At 41.4% G+C, this 18,494-nt stretch overlaps 1 protein-coding gene across 7 annotated transcripts in view; it reads left to right on the forward strand.

Moving 5' to 3' along the window:
• The window catches only part of dnah5l (dynein, axonemal, heavy chain 5 like), a 425,035-nt gene that overhangs the window by 305,807 nt on the left and 100,734 nt on the right, over window positions 1–18,494 (forward strand). For all 7 annotated transcript variants that reach the window (XM_069913293.1, XM_069913291.1, XM_069913294.1 and 4 more), the window contains one exon: window positions 14,335–14,606. In XM_069913293.1, coding sequence (XP_069769394.1) covers window positions 14,335–14,606 — 272 coding nt within the window. The remainder of the gene's footprint in view (window positions 1–14,334; window positions 14,607–18,494) is intronic.

The raw sequence follows: 18,494 nt of genomic DNA on the forward strand, positions 1-18,494 counted from the left end.
AAAATTTTCAGGTATTTTATGCTGATCTTAAAGGAACCTTTCGCTGATGTGAAGGGCCCTGTTTCTGTGCTGTAGTGTTCCAAGGTTGTTCAATGATATGTAATATTTTGACTGGTATGGTACTGGGTTTTTATTCTTTGCACACCCTCTTGTAGTATCAACTATTATTAATTAAAAATCACCATTTTACATTATATTAGGCATAATACAATTGGCAATGAAATTGCATTTGTAAACTCCTTTTCTGTGGGGTAATAGTGAAGAAATCATGTCACAGTTTGCAAATGCAAAGTTTTTAAGCAAGTTAGATGCAGCATCAGGATTTTGGCAGTTGAAATTGGATGAAGTTCAAGACTGTGCAGGTTCAATAGTCCATTTGGCAGATTGAGATTCCTAAGGTCACCATGCGGAATTGCCTCAGCTCCTGAAGTGTATCACTAAACTATCCATATGGTCTATGAGCACCTGGACGGAGTTGGTACCTCATGGATGACATCATAGTATGGGGAACCATGAGAATGGAGCATGATGAGAGACTAAGGAAAGTGCTGGAAGCAACAAGGAAAGCAAACCTAAAGCTGAATAGAGAGAAACTCCAGCTCAGGGTGACAGTACTAACATTTGTAGGAGATGTTACTGGCAGTGAGAGCATCAGACCAGATCCCAGAAAGGTTTCCGCCATTGGGAACATGCCAAGGCCACAATGCAAAAAAAGGATGTACAGAAATTTAATGGAATGGTCGATTATGTGGGTAAATTCATATCCAACCTCTCAGAAAAGATGGCTCCATTGAGACAAGAAAAGAACATTGAATGGGAATGGAGTCATGACCATGAAAAGTCATGGAGGGAACTAAAGAAACTGCTCACAGAGGAACCAGTTCTGAGGTTTTAATGACCCAGCGAGACTCATCAAGATATCAGACTCATCACAGTGGGCTCGGTGCAGTTCCTCTGCAAAAATATGATGACTGGCAACTCACTGCGTATGCATCATGCTCAATGACAGATGCGGAGACGCTCAAATTAAAAAGGAGCTGCTCAGCATCACATACACTTGTGAAAGATTTCCTCATTTTGTGTTAGGACAAGCAATCAGTGTAGAGCTCCTGATTTCTTTGTTCCAAAAGCCATTAAATGAATGTCTACTCAGAATACAAAGAATGATGATCAGGCTGCAACTCTATACACTGAATGTAGCGTACACTCCGGGTAAGCATATGTACTCAGCAGACACATTGTCTAGAGCTGTTGATATGAGAGAACCTGCAAAACAAAAATAGATGAAGACATGAATGTCTTCGTGGACATGATCACAAGTGCACTGCCCATATCAGATGCAAAAATGGAGCTCAAAGTCAGAGACAAACAAAGATGAAAGACAACTGAGAAAAACATCTTGGATGGATGGACCAACATGAAGCAGGTCTGTTCACCTGATGTTTCAGAGTACAGGAACTGCAGGGCAGAACCATCATCCACAAAGGAAGCAAAATGCTCATCCCAAAGAGTCTGAGAAGAGATGCTAAAAAGAATCAATGGGGGACTTCTCTGAATCGAAAAGTGCAAGAAAAGAGCACGAGAGGTGATGGCCAAGAATCAACAATGATAGAACAAATGAAGTGTCAAACTGTAAAATATGCCAGAAATATCAAGCAAGCAATCCTGTAGAACCACTAAAGCTACACCCAGCACCATACAGACCTTACCAGAAGGTAGGCATTTTATGTCAAGAGAAGGAATATCTGTCACAGTCTATTAATCCCTGTATCCAAGGGTGTGTAAACTGAATACCACTACTGTAGATGCTGTAAAAACAGGTATGAAAGCCATATTCTCCAGACATTGCGTAGCAAGCGAGGTCTTCACAGATAATGGACCCAAGTTTTGCAATTTAAAGTTCCAACAGTTTGCCAAAGAGTGGGACTTTGTACACACCACGTCAAGTCCTCATTTTCCACAGTCCAATGGTCTAATGGAAAACTCAGTGTAGACAGTGAAAAGACTGATGTACAAGGCAAAAGAGAGTGGAATAGACTTCTACCAGAGCATGCTAGTATACTGCACAACACAGCTCGAGTGTGTTTTGTCACCAGCACAACTCCTTAATGGGGCATAGGCTAAGATCATGCCTATCCATTCAGGAGAACCTCCTAAAAACAAAAGAGGGGAGAAAGTGAGGAAATTCAAAGAACAACAGAAAAAAAGCAAAAGTATTACTTTAAACAGAGGAATAAAAACCTACCGGAACTCTACACTGGTGACAGAGTAAGGCTAAAAAACAAAACAAACTTATGAACCCAGAAGGGAACTGTCCTTAGTGAAGTCCAACCAAGATCATACACCATTTAGACAGATGAAGGTGCTGTTCTGCGAAGACATCATCGAGATCTTCAAATGGGACCAGCACAGTGGATGGAAAGACGGATACTGCTGAACAACCTGAATGCACAGCTGAGAAGACATCATCTGAAACATCAACTCAGATTCACGGACAATCGATCAGGAGATTGTCAAGACACGTGAATCCTCCTAAGAGACTCATTGAGCAAATTTAAAGACTCCTGCAATCGAATGAAGTAGTGCTATCTTATTCGCTCTTCAAATTTTAGAATCTGTAAATGTGAACAGACAAAACAAGTTTAAAAAATGTTAACAATGTTGATAATAATTAAAATGCAAGTTTTGGTATTAAATTTAAAATTGCAGAGTTAGACAAAGAAAACATTGATTAAAAGTAAGCTACTTTTGTTTTAAGAAAGGGAAATGTAATGATTGTGATCATGTTTGCATGGCCACTAGCGAGGCCTTGATTATAGTTACTGTTTGATTAGACTTGGCTCCCACCAGGGGCTGACACAGAGCAAGAGAGTATGCAGATCTGTAATGGAGACTTGCAGCCTCATTACTTGCCTCATGGTGCTGTTTTCAACAACTTTTAAAGTAAAGAACCTTTTCTTTCATTCATGTGTTGTCTCTAAGCACACATATGAATACAAGATGAAATGCCCTCATACATTTTTGAAAGTTGGGAGGAAACTGGAACACCTGGAGGAAACTCATACAGACATAAGAATATATAAACTCCTTACAGATAGTGCCAAATTCAAACCTGCATTGCTTGTGCTATAATAGCATTATGCTAACTGCTACACTAATAATTTCTTGAGTTCTTTCCTGACTTTTGCTTCCTATTTATTTTGTATGCTCCCTTCTCCCTCTTGACTAGCTGCCCCACCTCTCTTGTCAACCATGGTTCCTGTACCCTCTTCTTTCCCGTCTCAGTGTGATAAACATACAGAAACCCACGCAAGTAGTCCCTAAACATTCTCCACATTTCTGCTGTGCATTTCCTTGAGATAACTGTACCCATTTACTCTCCCTAGTTACTACCTAATCCCATCATAATTAGCCTTCCCCCCCCCAAAAAAAAAACCCACTTTCCATAGCTATGATAAAGGTCAGGGAGTTGTGGTCATGGAGTTTGAAATTTCACCCATTGAGAGATCCATCACCTGACCAGGTTCATTGCCCAGTACTAGATCCAGAATGGCCTCTCCTCTGGTTGGTTTGTCCACATACTGTGTCAGAAATCCTTCTTGAATACATCTGACAAATTCTGCCTCTTTTTGCATGTACGAGGTGCCAGGGAAGTTGAAGTCTCCCATGACCGCTATCCTGTTTTTTCTTTGCACCTTTCGAGAATCTGCCTTCTTATCTGCTCCTCAGTGTTCTAAGGGCTGTTTGGGGGCATATAGAATACTTCCAATGAGTGATCCTTTCAGTTTCTGACTTCCACCCACAATGACTCAGTAGACAATCCTCTACAAAATCCTCCCTTTCTTCAGCTGTGATGTAATTCCTGATTAGTAATGCCACTCCCTCCTCCCCCATTTATATCCTCTGTGATCACACATGTAAACAAATATGTATTTCTTTGCCACAGTGGCAAATTTTCCACCCAATAAGTGAAGAACAGGAGCTTGCCAATTATGAGAAAGTCCCAAGTAATTTTATTAGATACATAAATCTTAGAAGGTTTAAAAATATTGAGAGTCAGAGTTATGCATGCAGCATGGAAACAAGTCCTTTGGCTCATCAAGTTCACACTTGCCATCAAGCATCATCAATGCTCCTGAACTAATCCACTTTATTCTCCCCACATTCCCATCAAACCCTTGACTTCTCTGACCTGACCCAGATTCCACCGCTCATCTACATCATTGGACAATTTAAGTAGATAATTAACCTCCCTACTCACTTGCTTTTTGGATACAGGAGAACAAAGCACCAAAAGGATTCATAGATAATTAGGGAGAATGTGCAAATTTCACAGTCGGGATGGAATCTGTGATGAGGCAACAGCTCTATCAGCTATCCTATTATTCTGTCCCATATTGTTGCTTAGTAGATTTTTAGGATTCTTTTTCAATTTCCCTGCATGGTGGGTGTATTTGTGTGGAAGCAAAGAGGACATTTTGCAGTGGCCTTTTACCAAAGCCACTACATTGCCATATTTTTTTTCTGACTTCCTGACCAAATAACTTGAAAGGACAAAAATTATCAGGTCCTGCAGTTCTGAAATGCCCTCTTACTTCCGAAAGAATGGCTTTTCCTATGCTATCATTAATAAAACCCTCGCATGCATTTCCTCCATTTTCCCTCAGCCTGTAATGACCACCTTCTTTTACCAGGCAAAAATACAATGGAGTTCCCTCAGTCCTAAACTTGCACCCCACCAGCTACTAAGTGTATTACGACTTCATCTTTTCTGCCAACACCAGCATAATTCTACTGCCTCTCACATATTTCCACTACCTCCCTTTATGCTTTCACAGGGTTAGTTCTCTGATCTTCACAACCTTTCCCTGTCCCTTGACAGGGCAACACCTGTATCCCTTTACTCTTTCCATCACCACTATTCAGTGACCTGAGCAGTCCTTACAGCTAAGGGAGAGGTTTACCTGCACCTCTTCCAACCCAGTCAACTGCATTTAGTAAAAGCACACCATGCTGGAGAAACTCAGCAGGTCAAACAGTGCAAAAAGGTAACAGTTCCATGATTGTCATGTATTACTACATTTAGAATGTAACATACATGAAATTCTTTGACTTTGTCTACTGTAATGCAGAGAATCACCACTTTGTCCAGCACCCCTCACAGAAACCTACAGCTCCCGATGTTCCGAAGTGGTCTCCCTCCAAGTACTGGCTGCTTATCTTCTGAGATCAGACAGTCCTAGGCACATTTAGGCTATTAGGCACTGTGTCCCACTGCATTTGCTGGAATCTTGAGAAAACGATGAAAAACTAGTAGTCAGCTAAAGTGCTGGAGAAACTCTGCCAAAGTGAAGTAAAATACAATCAATATTTCGGGCCTGAACTCTTCAACAGGAGGTCACTGGCAATCTTAAATCAGGTTTAAAGAATTATTGAAGACCCCCCAACATCCATCACACATCATCTTTAACCTGCTACTATCAGGTAGGAGCATCAAAATCACGAGAGCCAGGCTGGGAAATAGCTTATTCCCACATTCTGTGGGATTTGTGGAGTTCACTTAAATTCATGCAGACTAGAAGGGCCGAGATGGCCTGTTTCCGTACTGTAATTGTTATATGGTTATAATGATGTTTCGGGCTTGAACCCGTCAAGGTATGGAAAAATGTCGGCAGGCATCTGAGCAATAGAGTTGGGGGGGGGGGGGTGTGGGGAAGGTTGGAGGAATAACACCCGATTCTTTGCATGGGCATTAACATCAACTTTTCTGGTTTCTGCTCTCCTTTTTCCCCTCCCTCCTTCCCTTCACCAATCCATCCCTCCTCCCCTCGATTGCTGCTATCCCCTTCCTCCCTTCTCCACCTATCACCTCCTGCCTTTGAAACCACATCCTCCTACCCCCCCCCCCCTTTCCCCTTTTGCTTGGACACCTGCTGACAATTTTCCACACTTTGATGAAGGGCTCAAGTCCAAAATGTTGATTATGTATTTTTACCTTCACTATGTAAAGGACACTGATTGACCTGCTGGGTTTCACCAGCATTGTGTGTTTTTACTTCAACTACAAAATCTAGAAGAACATAATGAAAATAAAGCAAAAGTATTACGAGCTAGGAGAAAAAATGCACAAAATATTAGCCTGGCAACTTAAAACAGAACAAGCTAAAAGAACTGTATTGGCATCAAGGAAAAAGGACAAACAAATTACATATAGCCCAACAAAGATTAATGAAAACTTTAAAGAATTCTATGAACAATTATACCAAACTGAGAACGAGGGGAAAGAAGACAAAATAGATGAGTTTTTAGCTAAAATTGAACTACCGAAATTGCAAGAAGAGGAGCAAAACAAGTTGATAAAACCATTTGAAATACAGGATATATTAAAAAAAAGCTGCCGAACAATAAAATGCCTGGAGAGGATGGACTCCAAATAGAATTCTATAAAACATTTAAAGAGTTATTAATTCCTCCTCTCCTGGAAGTAATAAACCAGATAGAAGAAACACAAAACTTGCCAGATTCATGTAAAACAGCAATAATTATAGTAATACCAAAGATGGGCAAGGATTCACCAACACCAGCATCATATAGACCAATATCTCTACTTAATTCAGATTATAAGATAATAGCAAAACTATTAGCAAACAGATTGGCCGACTGTGTACCAAAAATAGTAAAACAAGATCAAACTGGATTTATTAAGAAAAGACCAACAGCAGATAATGTCTGCAAGTTCGTTAATTTAATCCATGCAGTTCAAGGAAATAAGATACCAACAGTGGATGTTGCTTTAGACGCAGAAAGCGCCTTTGACAGGGTAGAATGGAATTATTTATTCAAAGTATTACAGAGGTTCAACCTACAAGAAAAATATATTAATTGGATTAAAGCATTATATAAGGGACCATTGGCAAAGGTGTCAGTAAATGGATATGTATTGAACCAATTTAAATTAAGTAGGTCAACAAGGCAGAGATGTCCACTATCTCCCTCACTGTTCACTTTAGCAATAGAACCATTGGCAGAACTGATAAGAACAGAAAATAAAAGGGATAAAAATAAAGGAGGAGTATAAAATCAGTTTATTTACAGATAAGATCATAGTATATTTAACAGAACCAGAAATATCAATAAAAGAACTACATAAGAAATTGAAGGAATATGAAGAAATATCGGGGTACAAGATCAACACAAATAAAAGTGAAGCGATGCCAATGAATAATACAGATTATACAGAGTTCAAATGGCAAATACAAGCAATCCGATACCTAGATTAGATAATAATTTAGGCCACCTATACAAATGAAATTATCAGCCATTATGAAGAAATTATAGGATGACTTAGAACATTGGACAGAATTGCCACTAACATTGATAGGGAGGGTAACTTGCATTAAAACGAATGTCTTCCCAAGGATACAATACCTATTTCAATTGTTACCAATTCCCTTAACAGAGAAATTCTTCAATGAACTAAAGAGAATAATAAGGAAATTCTTATGGAAAGGGGGAAAACTGAGGATAGCGTTAGATAAATTAACAGAGTGGGTCAAACAAGGTGGTTTCCAGCTACCAAACTTTAAAATTATAGAGCAGCACAATTAAGGTATTTATCAGATTTTTATCAGACAAGGGAAAAACCAGATTAGACCAAGATAGAGCTAGATAAAATACGGGACAAGGTACCAGAACATATACTTTATAAGTGGGATGAAAAACTGGTGTAATATAAAAGTTTACCAGTACTGCATCATTTACTCAACATATGGAAGAAGATTCACACAGAAAGGAAAAAAACAAATTACCAACTACCAAAATTATTATTGACACAAAATCAACTAATCCCTTTCACAATAGATAACCTTTCTTTTAGAGAATGGGAGAGAAAAGGAATTAAAAGAATAGAAAATTGTTTTTGGGGAATAATTTATTAACATTTGAACAAATGAAGTACAAATATGGAATAACTCATGGTACAATGTTTGCATACCATCAACTGAAAACCTACTTAAAGGACAAATTGGGAAGCAGACAGATTACCAAAAGGAAGTAGCTTTGAATATGTGATTACAGAAACAATGATAATAACAAGATTTATAATAAACGTGTACATCAAGCTGCAAGAGAAGGAAAATGATGAAATAAGCTATAAACCCAAACAAAAGTGGGAAAAAGATTTAAACAAAGATAATAAATGAAATAGGGAAAAGTTATGCTCTGGAACTATGAAGATTATGCATGATACAATATAATTGGTTACACAGGTTATATATCATGCCCCAAAAGTTAAAAAAAATGGGATCCAACATTATCAGATAGATGTTTTCACTGTAAGAAGGAAATGGGAACAACAGTACATTCAATTTGGGCATGTGAGAAAGTGAAAAAGTTTTGGGAAGATCTAAATTAGGTATTAAATAAAAATCACAAAAAGCAACATACCAAAAAATCCAGAGATCGTTCTTCTAAGTAATATACGAAGTAAAGAATTAGGCCTCAAACTGGATGAAGCGCAAAAAAGATTTATTATGATAGCCTTAGCTGTAGCAAAAAAATGTAAAATGTCAATTTGGAAATCAGAAGAGAGCCTGAGAGTACAGCAATGGTACATAGAAATGAATAAATGTATTGCATTGGAAAAAATAACATAATTTAAAAAATAAAGTCACATTATTTGAACAATTTGGGAACTGTACATGGAACACAACAGAGAGGGCTTTCCTTGGACCTCCACCCCCTAAAATGATAAGACAAAATGACTTGATCCAGTGTGTAAAAGTAGATGACACAATTTTCTTGATAATTTTCATTGTGTGATGACATTGTGTAATGGTTTTATTGTATTGTATATGTTGAACGTTTAATGGGTTTGGAGGGGAGTGGGAAGGGGAGGGAAGGTAGGGGGGAAAAAGGGGAGAAAATGCCACTATATATATATAAGAGGGAAATGTTTGTATGTATTTTGATTGATATGGTTCATAGTCTCCCGGAGTTTGCGCTGAAGATGGCTGCATGCGCGACGGAAGGCTTGTTTCTTCTCTGGACAGGACGGCTTTGTAAGGTGAGCCTGGTGGGCAGCTCGCTTCTTTGCCAGCAGCTCCTGGATTTCCTGGCTGTTTTCGTTAAACCAGTCCTTGTTTTTCCTGGAGGAGAAGCCCAGTACCTCTTCAGTGGATTGCAGTATGGTAGTCTTCAACTGATCCCAGAGGGTTTCAGGGGACGGGTCCGTGAGGCGGGTTGCAACGTCGAGCTTTGCTTTGAGGTTTGCCTGGAAGTTTCCTCTCGCTTCGTCTGACTGCAGGTTTCCAACATTGAACCTCTTTCTGGGGGCTTTATTGTTCCTGGGCTTTGGCTTGAAGTGAAGGTTGAGCTTGCAGCGAACCAGCCGGTGGTCAGTGTGGCATTCCGCGCTAGGCATGACCCTGGTGTGGAGCACATCTTGTTTGTCACTTTCTCGCACCAGGATGTAGTCCAGGAGGTGCCAGTGTTTGGATCGGGGATGCATCCAGGTGGTCTTAAGGCTGTCCCTCTGCTGAAAAAGGGTGTTTGTAATGACAAGTCGCTGTTCTGCGCAGAGCTCCAACAGGAGGCGCCCATTGTCGTTGCACTTGCCGACGCCATGCTTGCCCAGGATTCCTGGCCAGGTTTCTGAGTCTTTGCCGACACGAGCGTTGAAGTCACCCAGGATGACAACCTTGTCGGCTGTAGGGGTACGTTGGATGAGGTTGCGCAGGTCGGTGTAGAACTTGTTCTTTTCTGCTGGTTCCGCCTGGAGGGTTGGAGCATAGACACTGATGAGGGTGATGTGACGCTTGTTTTGAAGTAGGAGTCGCATGGACATGATTCGGTCCGAGAGGCCTGTCGGAAGGTTTTCGAGTTTGGAGGCAATGAAGCTCTTGACCATGAAGCCTACACCAGATAGGCGTCATTCATCCGAAGGCTTGCCAGACCAGTAGAGTGTGTAGCCCACGCCGCGTTCTTGGAGGCTGCCTACATCTGCCAGGCGGACTTCACTGAGAGCGGCTATGTCGAGTGGTGGACTAGCCTCGCCAAACGAACCCAGCTCAGCGCGGACATTGGCGACTTCAGGGGTTTCTACGAGGCTCTAAAGGCTGTGTACGGCCCCTCACCCCAAGTCCAAAGCCCGCTGCGCAGCTCAGACGGCAAAGTCCTCCTCAGCGACAAGATCTCCATCCTCAACCGATGGTCAGAACACTTCCAATCTCTTTTCAGTGCCAACCGCTCAGTCCAAGATTCCGCCCTGCTCCAGCTCCCTCAACAGCCCCTAAGGCTAGAGCTGGATGAGGTTCCCACCCTGGATGAGACATATAAGGCAATCGAACAACTGAAAAGTGGCAAAGCAGCAGGTATGGATGGAATCCCCCCAGAAGTCTGGAAGGCTGGCGGCAAAACTCTGCATGCCAAACTGCATGAGTTTTTCAAGCTTTGTTGGGACCAAGGTAAACTGCCTCAGGATCTTCGTGATGCCACCATCATCACCCTGTACAAAAACAAAGGCGAGAAATCAGACTGCTCAAACTACAGGGGAATCACGTTGCTCTCCATTGCAGGCAAAATCTTCGCTAGGATTCTACTAAATAGAATAATACCTAGTGTCGCCGAGAATATTCTCCCAGAATCACAGTGCGGCTTTCGCGCAAACAGAGGAACCACTGACATGGTCTTTGCCCTCAGACAGCTCCAAGAAAAGTGCAGAGAACAAAACAAAGGACTCTACATCACCTTTGTTGACCTCACCAAAGCCTTCGACACCGTGAGCAGGAAAGGGCTTTGGCAAATACTAGAGCGCATCGGATGTCCCCCAAAGTTCCTCAACATGATTATCCAACTGCACAAAAACCAACAAGGTCGGGTCAGATACAGAATGAGCTCTCTGAACCCTTCTCCATTAACAATGGCGTGAAGCAAGGCTGTGTTCTGGCACCAACCCTCTTTTCAATCTTCTTCAGCATGATGCTGAACCAAGCCATGAAAGACCCCAACAATGAAGACGCTGTTTACATCCGGTACCGCACGGATGGCAGTCTCTTCAATCTGAGGCGCCTGCAAGCTCACACCAAGACACAAGAGAAACTTGTCCGTGAACTACTCTTTGCAGATGATGCCGCTTTAGTTGCCCATTCAGAGCCAGCTCTTCAGCGCTTGACGTCCTGCTTTGCGGAAACTGCCAAAATGTTTGGCCTGGAAGTCAGCCTGAAGAAAACTGAGGTCCTCCATCAGCCAGCTCCCCACCATGACTACCAGCCCCCCCACATCTCCATCGGGCACACAAAACTCAAAACGGTCCAACCAGTTTACCTATCTCGGCTGCACCATTTCATCAGATGCAAGGATCGACAATGAGATAGACAACAGACTCGCCAAGGCAAATAGCGCCTTTGGAAGACTACACAAAAGAGTCTGGAAAAACAACCAACTGAAAACCTCACAAAGATAAGCGTATACAGAGCCATTGTCATACCCACACTCCTGTTCGGCTCCGAATCATGGGTCCTCTACCGGCACCACTTACGGCTCCTAGAACGCTTCCACCAGCGTTGTCTCCGCTCCATCCTCAACATCCATTGGAGCGCTTACATCCCTAACGTCGAAGTACTCGAGATGGCAGAGGTCGACAGCATCGAGTCCACGCTGCTGAAGATCCAGCTGCGCTGGATGGGTCACGTCTCCAGAATGGAGGACCATCGCCTTCCCAAGATCGTGTTATATGGCGAGCTCTCCACTGGCCACCGTGACAGAGGTGCACCAAAGAAAAGGTACAAGGACTGCCTAAAGAAATCTCTTGGTGCCTGCCACATTGACCACCGCCAGTGGGCTGATAACGCCTCAAACCGTGCATCTTGGCGCCTCACAGTTTGGCAGGCAGCAACCTCCTTTGAAGAAGACCGCAGAGCCCACCTCACTGACAAAAGGCAAAGGAGGAAAAACCCAACACCCAACCCCAACCAACCAATTTTCCCTTGCAACCGCTGCAATCGTGTCTGCCTGTCCCGCATCGGACTTGTCAGCCACAAACGAGCCTGCAGCTGACGTGGACTTTTTACCCCCTCCATAAATCTTCGTCCGCGAAGCCAAGCCAAAGAAGGTTCATAGTGTGAAAAATAAAAAAAACTTAAGGATATTGTGAGAAAAAAAACAATCTACAGATTTTCCTGTTTTACTTCCAACTGCATTTGGTGCCAGTGATGTGGCCTTCTTTGCATTGGGGAAACCAAGCATAAACTAAGCAGCTTTTTGCAGAGCATCTGTGCACTCAACACATACATGTCATTTTTACTCTCCTTTCCAGTCTCACACTCAATCACTCTTGGCCTTCTCCATAGGATCCAAATGCATTTGGAAGAATAACATTTTTTTCCACTTATAACCCAATGTTATAAATAGTCATAGAATTATTAGCACAGAAACAGGCCCTTTGGCACACTCATCCATGTTGCCTATCTGATCCAGTCCCATTTGCCGGTTTGGTTTAAACCTTTCTAATCTTTCCTATCCATGTACATTTCAAAGTATTTTATTTAAATGGTGTAAATGTACCCACTTCTACTGCTTCCTTGGGCAACTCACTCCATATATGAATCACCCTTGGTGAAAAATCTGCTCCTCAGGTCACTTTTTAATCTTTCCCTTTCCAACTTAAATTTATAGCCTTTTAGTTTTCCCCTTGTAATGCATGTCTTGTAAAGACTTGTTGATCCAAACCAAGGCTTTTATTAACTAAAAGACTGGAGCATATCACATGTAGGCCGACCAGTCCAGAATTACCTGGTCTGGCTAGGAGCAATCCTTTAAGATCTGCCAGTAGATGTGGCTATGCTCTCAGCCAATCACAGTCATCCTACACTACAATCCGTACATATACACATTGTGATAGAATCTGTACTATCACACCCCTCTCCTGGGAAAAAAAGATTGTACGATTCCCTTTCTGCCCCTTATGATTTTGTACACGATTTTATCAAGTCACCTCAGCCTCCTTTATTTCAGGGAATAAAAAAACCATGTTATCCAATTTTTCCTGATAACTGAAGCCATCCAGTCCCAGTAACATCCTTGAAGATCTTTTTATGGCCCCTTTGAGCTTAATGGCATCCTGCCTATCACTGATGAACCAGAACTACTCACCACACTCCGTGTTGTCACCAACATTTTGAACAGTTATAACATGATATCCAAATTCCTATCCTCTATGCCAACACCAATGAAGGCAAGTATGCCAAGCTCCTTTACCACCCTGTTCACCTTTGTCACCACTTTCTCATTCCCCTTGGTCTCTCAGTTCCACAATATTCCAAAGTCCTGCCCTGATTTAACTTATCAAAATGCAACCCCCTGTACTTTTTCAAGTTAAATGCCTATTGTTTTGAATTATTCTGTTTCATTTAAACTTCATGTAACCTTGGTGATTTCCTTCCACATTCCCAGCTGCCCCCCTTATTTTCTTCTCCTTATGTACATCCCTCCTATCCCCTCCCCTGCTTGATTACATTCACCCATTATCCCTTCCCATCTGGTTCCAATCATTACCCAAAAGCCTCTATCCCATCTAATTCCATCTGTTCCTCATTCCTTTCCCATTTGGTACCACCCATCAACTACTCATCTCTGTCCCATAACCCCTCCACCACCTAGTTCCATCTGCTCACCATTCCCTTCCAATCCACATATCCAGCCTCTATATTATATATGGTTCTCTTGACCACTAGAAAGTGTGGAAGATGGAATGTCCCACCTTGGGTCAGATGCACAAAATGGACATGTCCCATGAGGTCGTGAATTGATAATAAAATACAAGAAATACAAAAGAACAGAAGTTTCTTTATCACAGTAGAAGAAACATCACACTACTTTCTACCTAATGCTGTATCCTGACAACCTTTTTGTTTCACTCTTTGCCTTAATGCAGAAGTTTGACTTGAAAACATCAACTTGCACGTTTTACTTCCACAAATGCTGTTTGATTTACTGAGTTCTTCTGGAGTTATGTTTTTGTTGTTGATGAAAATTGTTAGTAATTTAATTCTTGCATTTCAATATAGATTGCTACAGTTTGGTTATCTGGGAACATAACAGATGAATTGATAATACAGAGTTCCATAATTCAAAGTTTTCTGCTTATTTCAGTTTTACCTTCCTGGATGTCACACAGGACAAAAAAAAAACTATACATTGTTTAATGAGATCATGGCTGATCAGTGATTAAATGTCATATATCCATTTCTTCTATCCCCTATTTAAATTAAAACTTAGATTAACAGTGAAAATTAGATTAATTGCAATAATCAAATAAACATTATTTTCATTGTCCAGGTGGGGCTTCCTTAGACCTCAATTCCGTAGATCCAAAACCAAAGAAATGGATTATTGACATGACCTGGCTAAACCTGGTGCAACTCTCTCAATCATACCCATTCACTCAACTACTTGCACAAGTAGCAAAAAATGATAAAGATTGGAAAGCTTGGTTTGATGAAGAAGCTCCTGAGGAATCGCCTCTCCCTGATGGATATGACACAACTTTGGACACATTCCGCAAGTTATTACTTATACGGAGCTGGTGCCCAGACCGCACTATTGCTCAGGTAAATTTCTTCAAAGGTCTCTATTTATTGTTGCATACTTATGCATATCTAATTGAATCAGTGTATATTCTGTGTGTATATTTAGACAATAGTAATGGGCACCTGCAATTTTGTTCCAAGTTTATACTATTCTAATTTGGAAATGTATCATTCCTTCATTATAATTAAGAGCAAATCCAGGGTAAACCAACGTGGTGAGCTCTTCAAGGAATTCTTTGAGGAAGTAACGAGCAGGACAGACAGAGAGTCAGTGGATATTTACTTAGATTTTGGGAAGGTCATTAGCAAGGTGTTGCATATGAGGCTGCTAAACCAGATACCAGGAGTCCATGGTATTTTGGGAAAGGTATCAACATGAATAGAAGATTGGAGAAAGGCAAAATGTGGGACTAGATGGGGTCTATTCTTGCTGGCCTGCTAGTGACTCATGGTGTTCCACAGTGGTTGATATTGGATCTGCTATTTTCACACTGAATGCAAATGATTCTCATAGGGGGCCATATAACCCCCTACCCTGGGGTACAGCATATTAAACTAAAACCCTAGTTTTCTTTTTACCTCACATAAAAAATGTTTTTATGTTTTTAAGTAGTCAATAGGAAAGAATTATGGGAGAAACACCAGTGTGATTGCTTGACTGCTTCCACAGGGAAGGGGGTACATAAACTTTGAGCAGAGTCCTAGTGGGGCCAGAGCTTGAGTTAATGATGGATGATGGCTTTGTGGTCAAGTTTGCAGATGATATGGATAGATGAAGGGGTGGGTAATAATTGAGGAAGCAGGGAGCCTGCAAAGGGACAGGTTGGGAAAATGGGCACAGATGTGGCAGATGGAATATACTGTTGGGATGTGTAAAGATGTGCACTTTGGTAGAAGGAATAAACTATCTGTTAAATGGGGAGTAAATTCAGAAAGCAGAGGATCAAAGGGACTTCAGAATCCAAGTGCAGGATTGCCTAAATATTAACATACAGGTTGAGTCAGAATTAAGGAAAGCTAATGCAAACAAGGTCCAGAGGAGGTTTATGAGAATGATTCCAGGGAAGAAAGGGTTAACATACAAGGAGATTTTGATGAGTCTGGCTCTGTACTTGCTGAAGATTGAGGGGGATCTCTTGAAGCATACTGAATATTGAAATGGCTGAATAGAGTGGACAAGGAGAAAATGTTTAGTGGTGGGAGAAATCTGGAACTAGAAGGTACAATTTCAGAATAAAAGGACATCCTGTTAAAACAGAAATGAGGGGATGTTTCTTCTGCTAGAGGATGGTGAATCTGTGGAATTCATTTCTCTGATGATTGTGGAGGCCAAGTAATTGGATAGATTTAAGTTATAGGTTCTTGATTCATTAAGGCCGTGTTATGGGGGAAAAAAGGCAGAAACATGGGGTTGAAAGGCAGAATTCATCAGCCATGATTCAAATGGCAGAGAAGACTGGATGCTCCAAATGTCTAATTCTGCTCCCATCTCTTCTGGCCATATGGTGAGTATATCTCTACAAGACAGACTGTAAACAGCTCAAAAAAGATGGCTCAGAAATACCTTTCAGAGCAATACATGCTAGGCTTGCCAGAGATTTTTTTTTAATAATTATTTCTTAAAAAGCAACCTTTCTGACCCTGAATATTTAAGTCATGATTCACTCCCTCTCAAATTTTTGTTGGAGGTCTAATTTATCTGCACATCTTAGTGAGGATTCATTGATCTGAATGGGTGTCAGGCTATGGCCTTTTTGCCACGATTGCAGATGTTAAATTTCCTCTATAAAGAATGACAACCTGAATTATCTTCATAATAGCCAAGTTAATGTCTAAAAGTTTGTAAAAACCCTCACCACTGCAACAGCCACTGAGCCTTCTTCATTAATGACTGAAATGTTTGGTCATTACCTGCAGATATTATTGGTTTGTATTGAATGTCAGAATCTATTAATATATATAAAATAGTAATGCATCCAACATAAGAATATTTTATATGATTGCTGTTTTCGAGAATTATCAATTCCACATGTTAAACCAAATTCAAAATACATTTGAATGTACAGTAACTAATAGTGTAATGTCAAAAGTATTCTAGAGATTTAGTTACTCATTATGATGAGCCTATACAAAAAGTATTGGAGATCTCCATCTCATAAAATGCATTGAAGCTGATTTGATGATATCTTTCCCTCTGAATTCACATGGCTTATTGTTTATGAGATTATTCTTGCACAAATTTCTCAACATTAAAAAGGAAAAAAATGCTTTTTAATGTTTTTTTAACAGCGACTTGCTTGTAGAGCACCTCATGCTGGGCCAGTTGTTACTGCAAACAATTTGTCATTATTAGTTATGTTCAGTAATGATCAGAATGTCTTGATGGTGCATATGCTCTTAAAGTCATCAGGCCATGATTTATGGGAGGTGGTGCTGTTTACATTTTATTGAGTTATTATCTGTAATGTGTTGCAGAGGATTTTATAGGCCAGCTGAGCAGCATTCATGTTTTTGAAATTTGTACCCAGCTCTAAAACACCCAAAAGTGTTCAGAGTGAATGAGTTGCCATGGATACAACAGCCACTTACTGACAAGAATGAGAGTGAAACTAATGGAACTTGAGGCACATGGTAGACTGGTTTTAAATTGTAAATGACAATTGCTCAAGTAACTGTGGGTGAATTGATACTACAGACATAAAACAATGGTATATTTTAGGCTTCATAATGCAAATTACAGTAAGAATACATGGAGATATTTAATTATTAAAATGATGACCAAATACTAAATGTTGTCTGTTGTTTTACCAATTTCAGCCATATAATTGATGAGTACAGCTAGCAACTGTTCTGTAATAGCTAGGTTTAGTCACTCCATGAGGAATATGTAAACTGTATCATCTTCTCAATTCTTTCTTTCTTTGGCTTGGCTTCGCGGACGAAGATTTATGGAGGGGGTAAAAAGTCCACGTCAGCTGCAGGCTCGTTTGTGGCTGACAAGTCCGATGCGGGACAGGCAGACACGATTGCAGCGGTTGCAGGGGAAAATTGGTTGGTTGGGGTTGGGTGTTGGGTTTTTCCTCCTTTGCCTTTTGTCAGTGAGGTGGGCTCTGCGGTCTTCTTCAAAGGAGGTTGCTGCCCGCCAAACTGTGAGGCGCCAAGATGCACGGTTTGAGGCGTTATCAGCCCACTGGCGGTGGTCAATGTGGCAGGCACCAAGAGATTTCTTTAGGCAGTCCTTGTACCTTTTCTTTGGTGCACCTCTGTCACGGTGGCCAGTGGAGAGCTCGCCATATAACACGATCTTGGGAAGGCGATGGTCCTCCATTCTGGAGACGTGACCCATCCAGCGCAGCTGGATCTTCAGCAGCGTGGACTCGATGCTGTCGACCTCTGCCATCTCGAGTACTTCGACGTTAGGGATGTAAGCGCTCCAATGGATGTTGAGGATGGAGCGGAGACAACGCTGGTGGAAGCGTTCTAGGAGCCGTAAGTGGTGCCGGTAGAGGACCCATGATTCGGAGCCGAACAGGAGTGTGGGTATGACAATGGCTCTGTATACGCTTAACTTTGTGAGGTTTTCAGTTGGTTGTTTTTCCAGACTCTTTTGTGTAGTCTTCCAAAGGCGCTATTTGCCTTGGCGAGTCTGTTGTCTATCTCATTGTCGATCCTTGCATCTGATGAAATGGTGCAGCCGAGATAGGTAAACTGGTTGGACCGTTTTGAGTTTTGTGTGCCCGATGGAGATGTGGGGGGGCTGGTAGTCATGGTGGGGAGCTGGCTGATGGAGGACCTCAGTTTTCTTCAGGCTGACTTCCAGGCCAAACATTTTGGCAGTTTCCGCAAAGCAGGACGTCAAGCGCTGAAGAGCTGGCTCTGAATGGGCAACTAAAGCGGCATCGTCTGCAA

The sequence above is a fragment of the Narcine bancroftii genome, chromosome 1 (assembly GCF_036971445.1).
Source record: "Narcine bancroftii isolate sNarBan1 chromosome 1, sNarBan1.hap1, whole genome shotgun sequence".
Classification (NCBI taxonomy): domain Eukaryota; kingdom Metazoa; phylum Chordata; class Chondrichthyes; order Torpediniformes; family Narcinidae; genus Narcine; species Narcine bancroftii.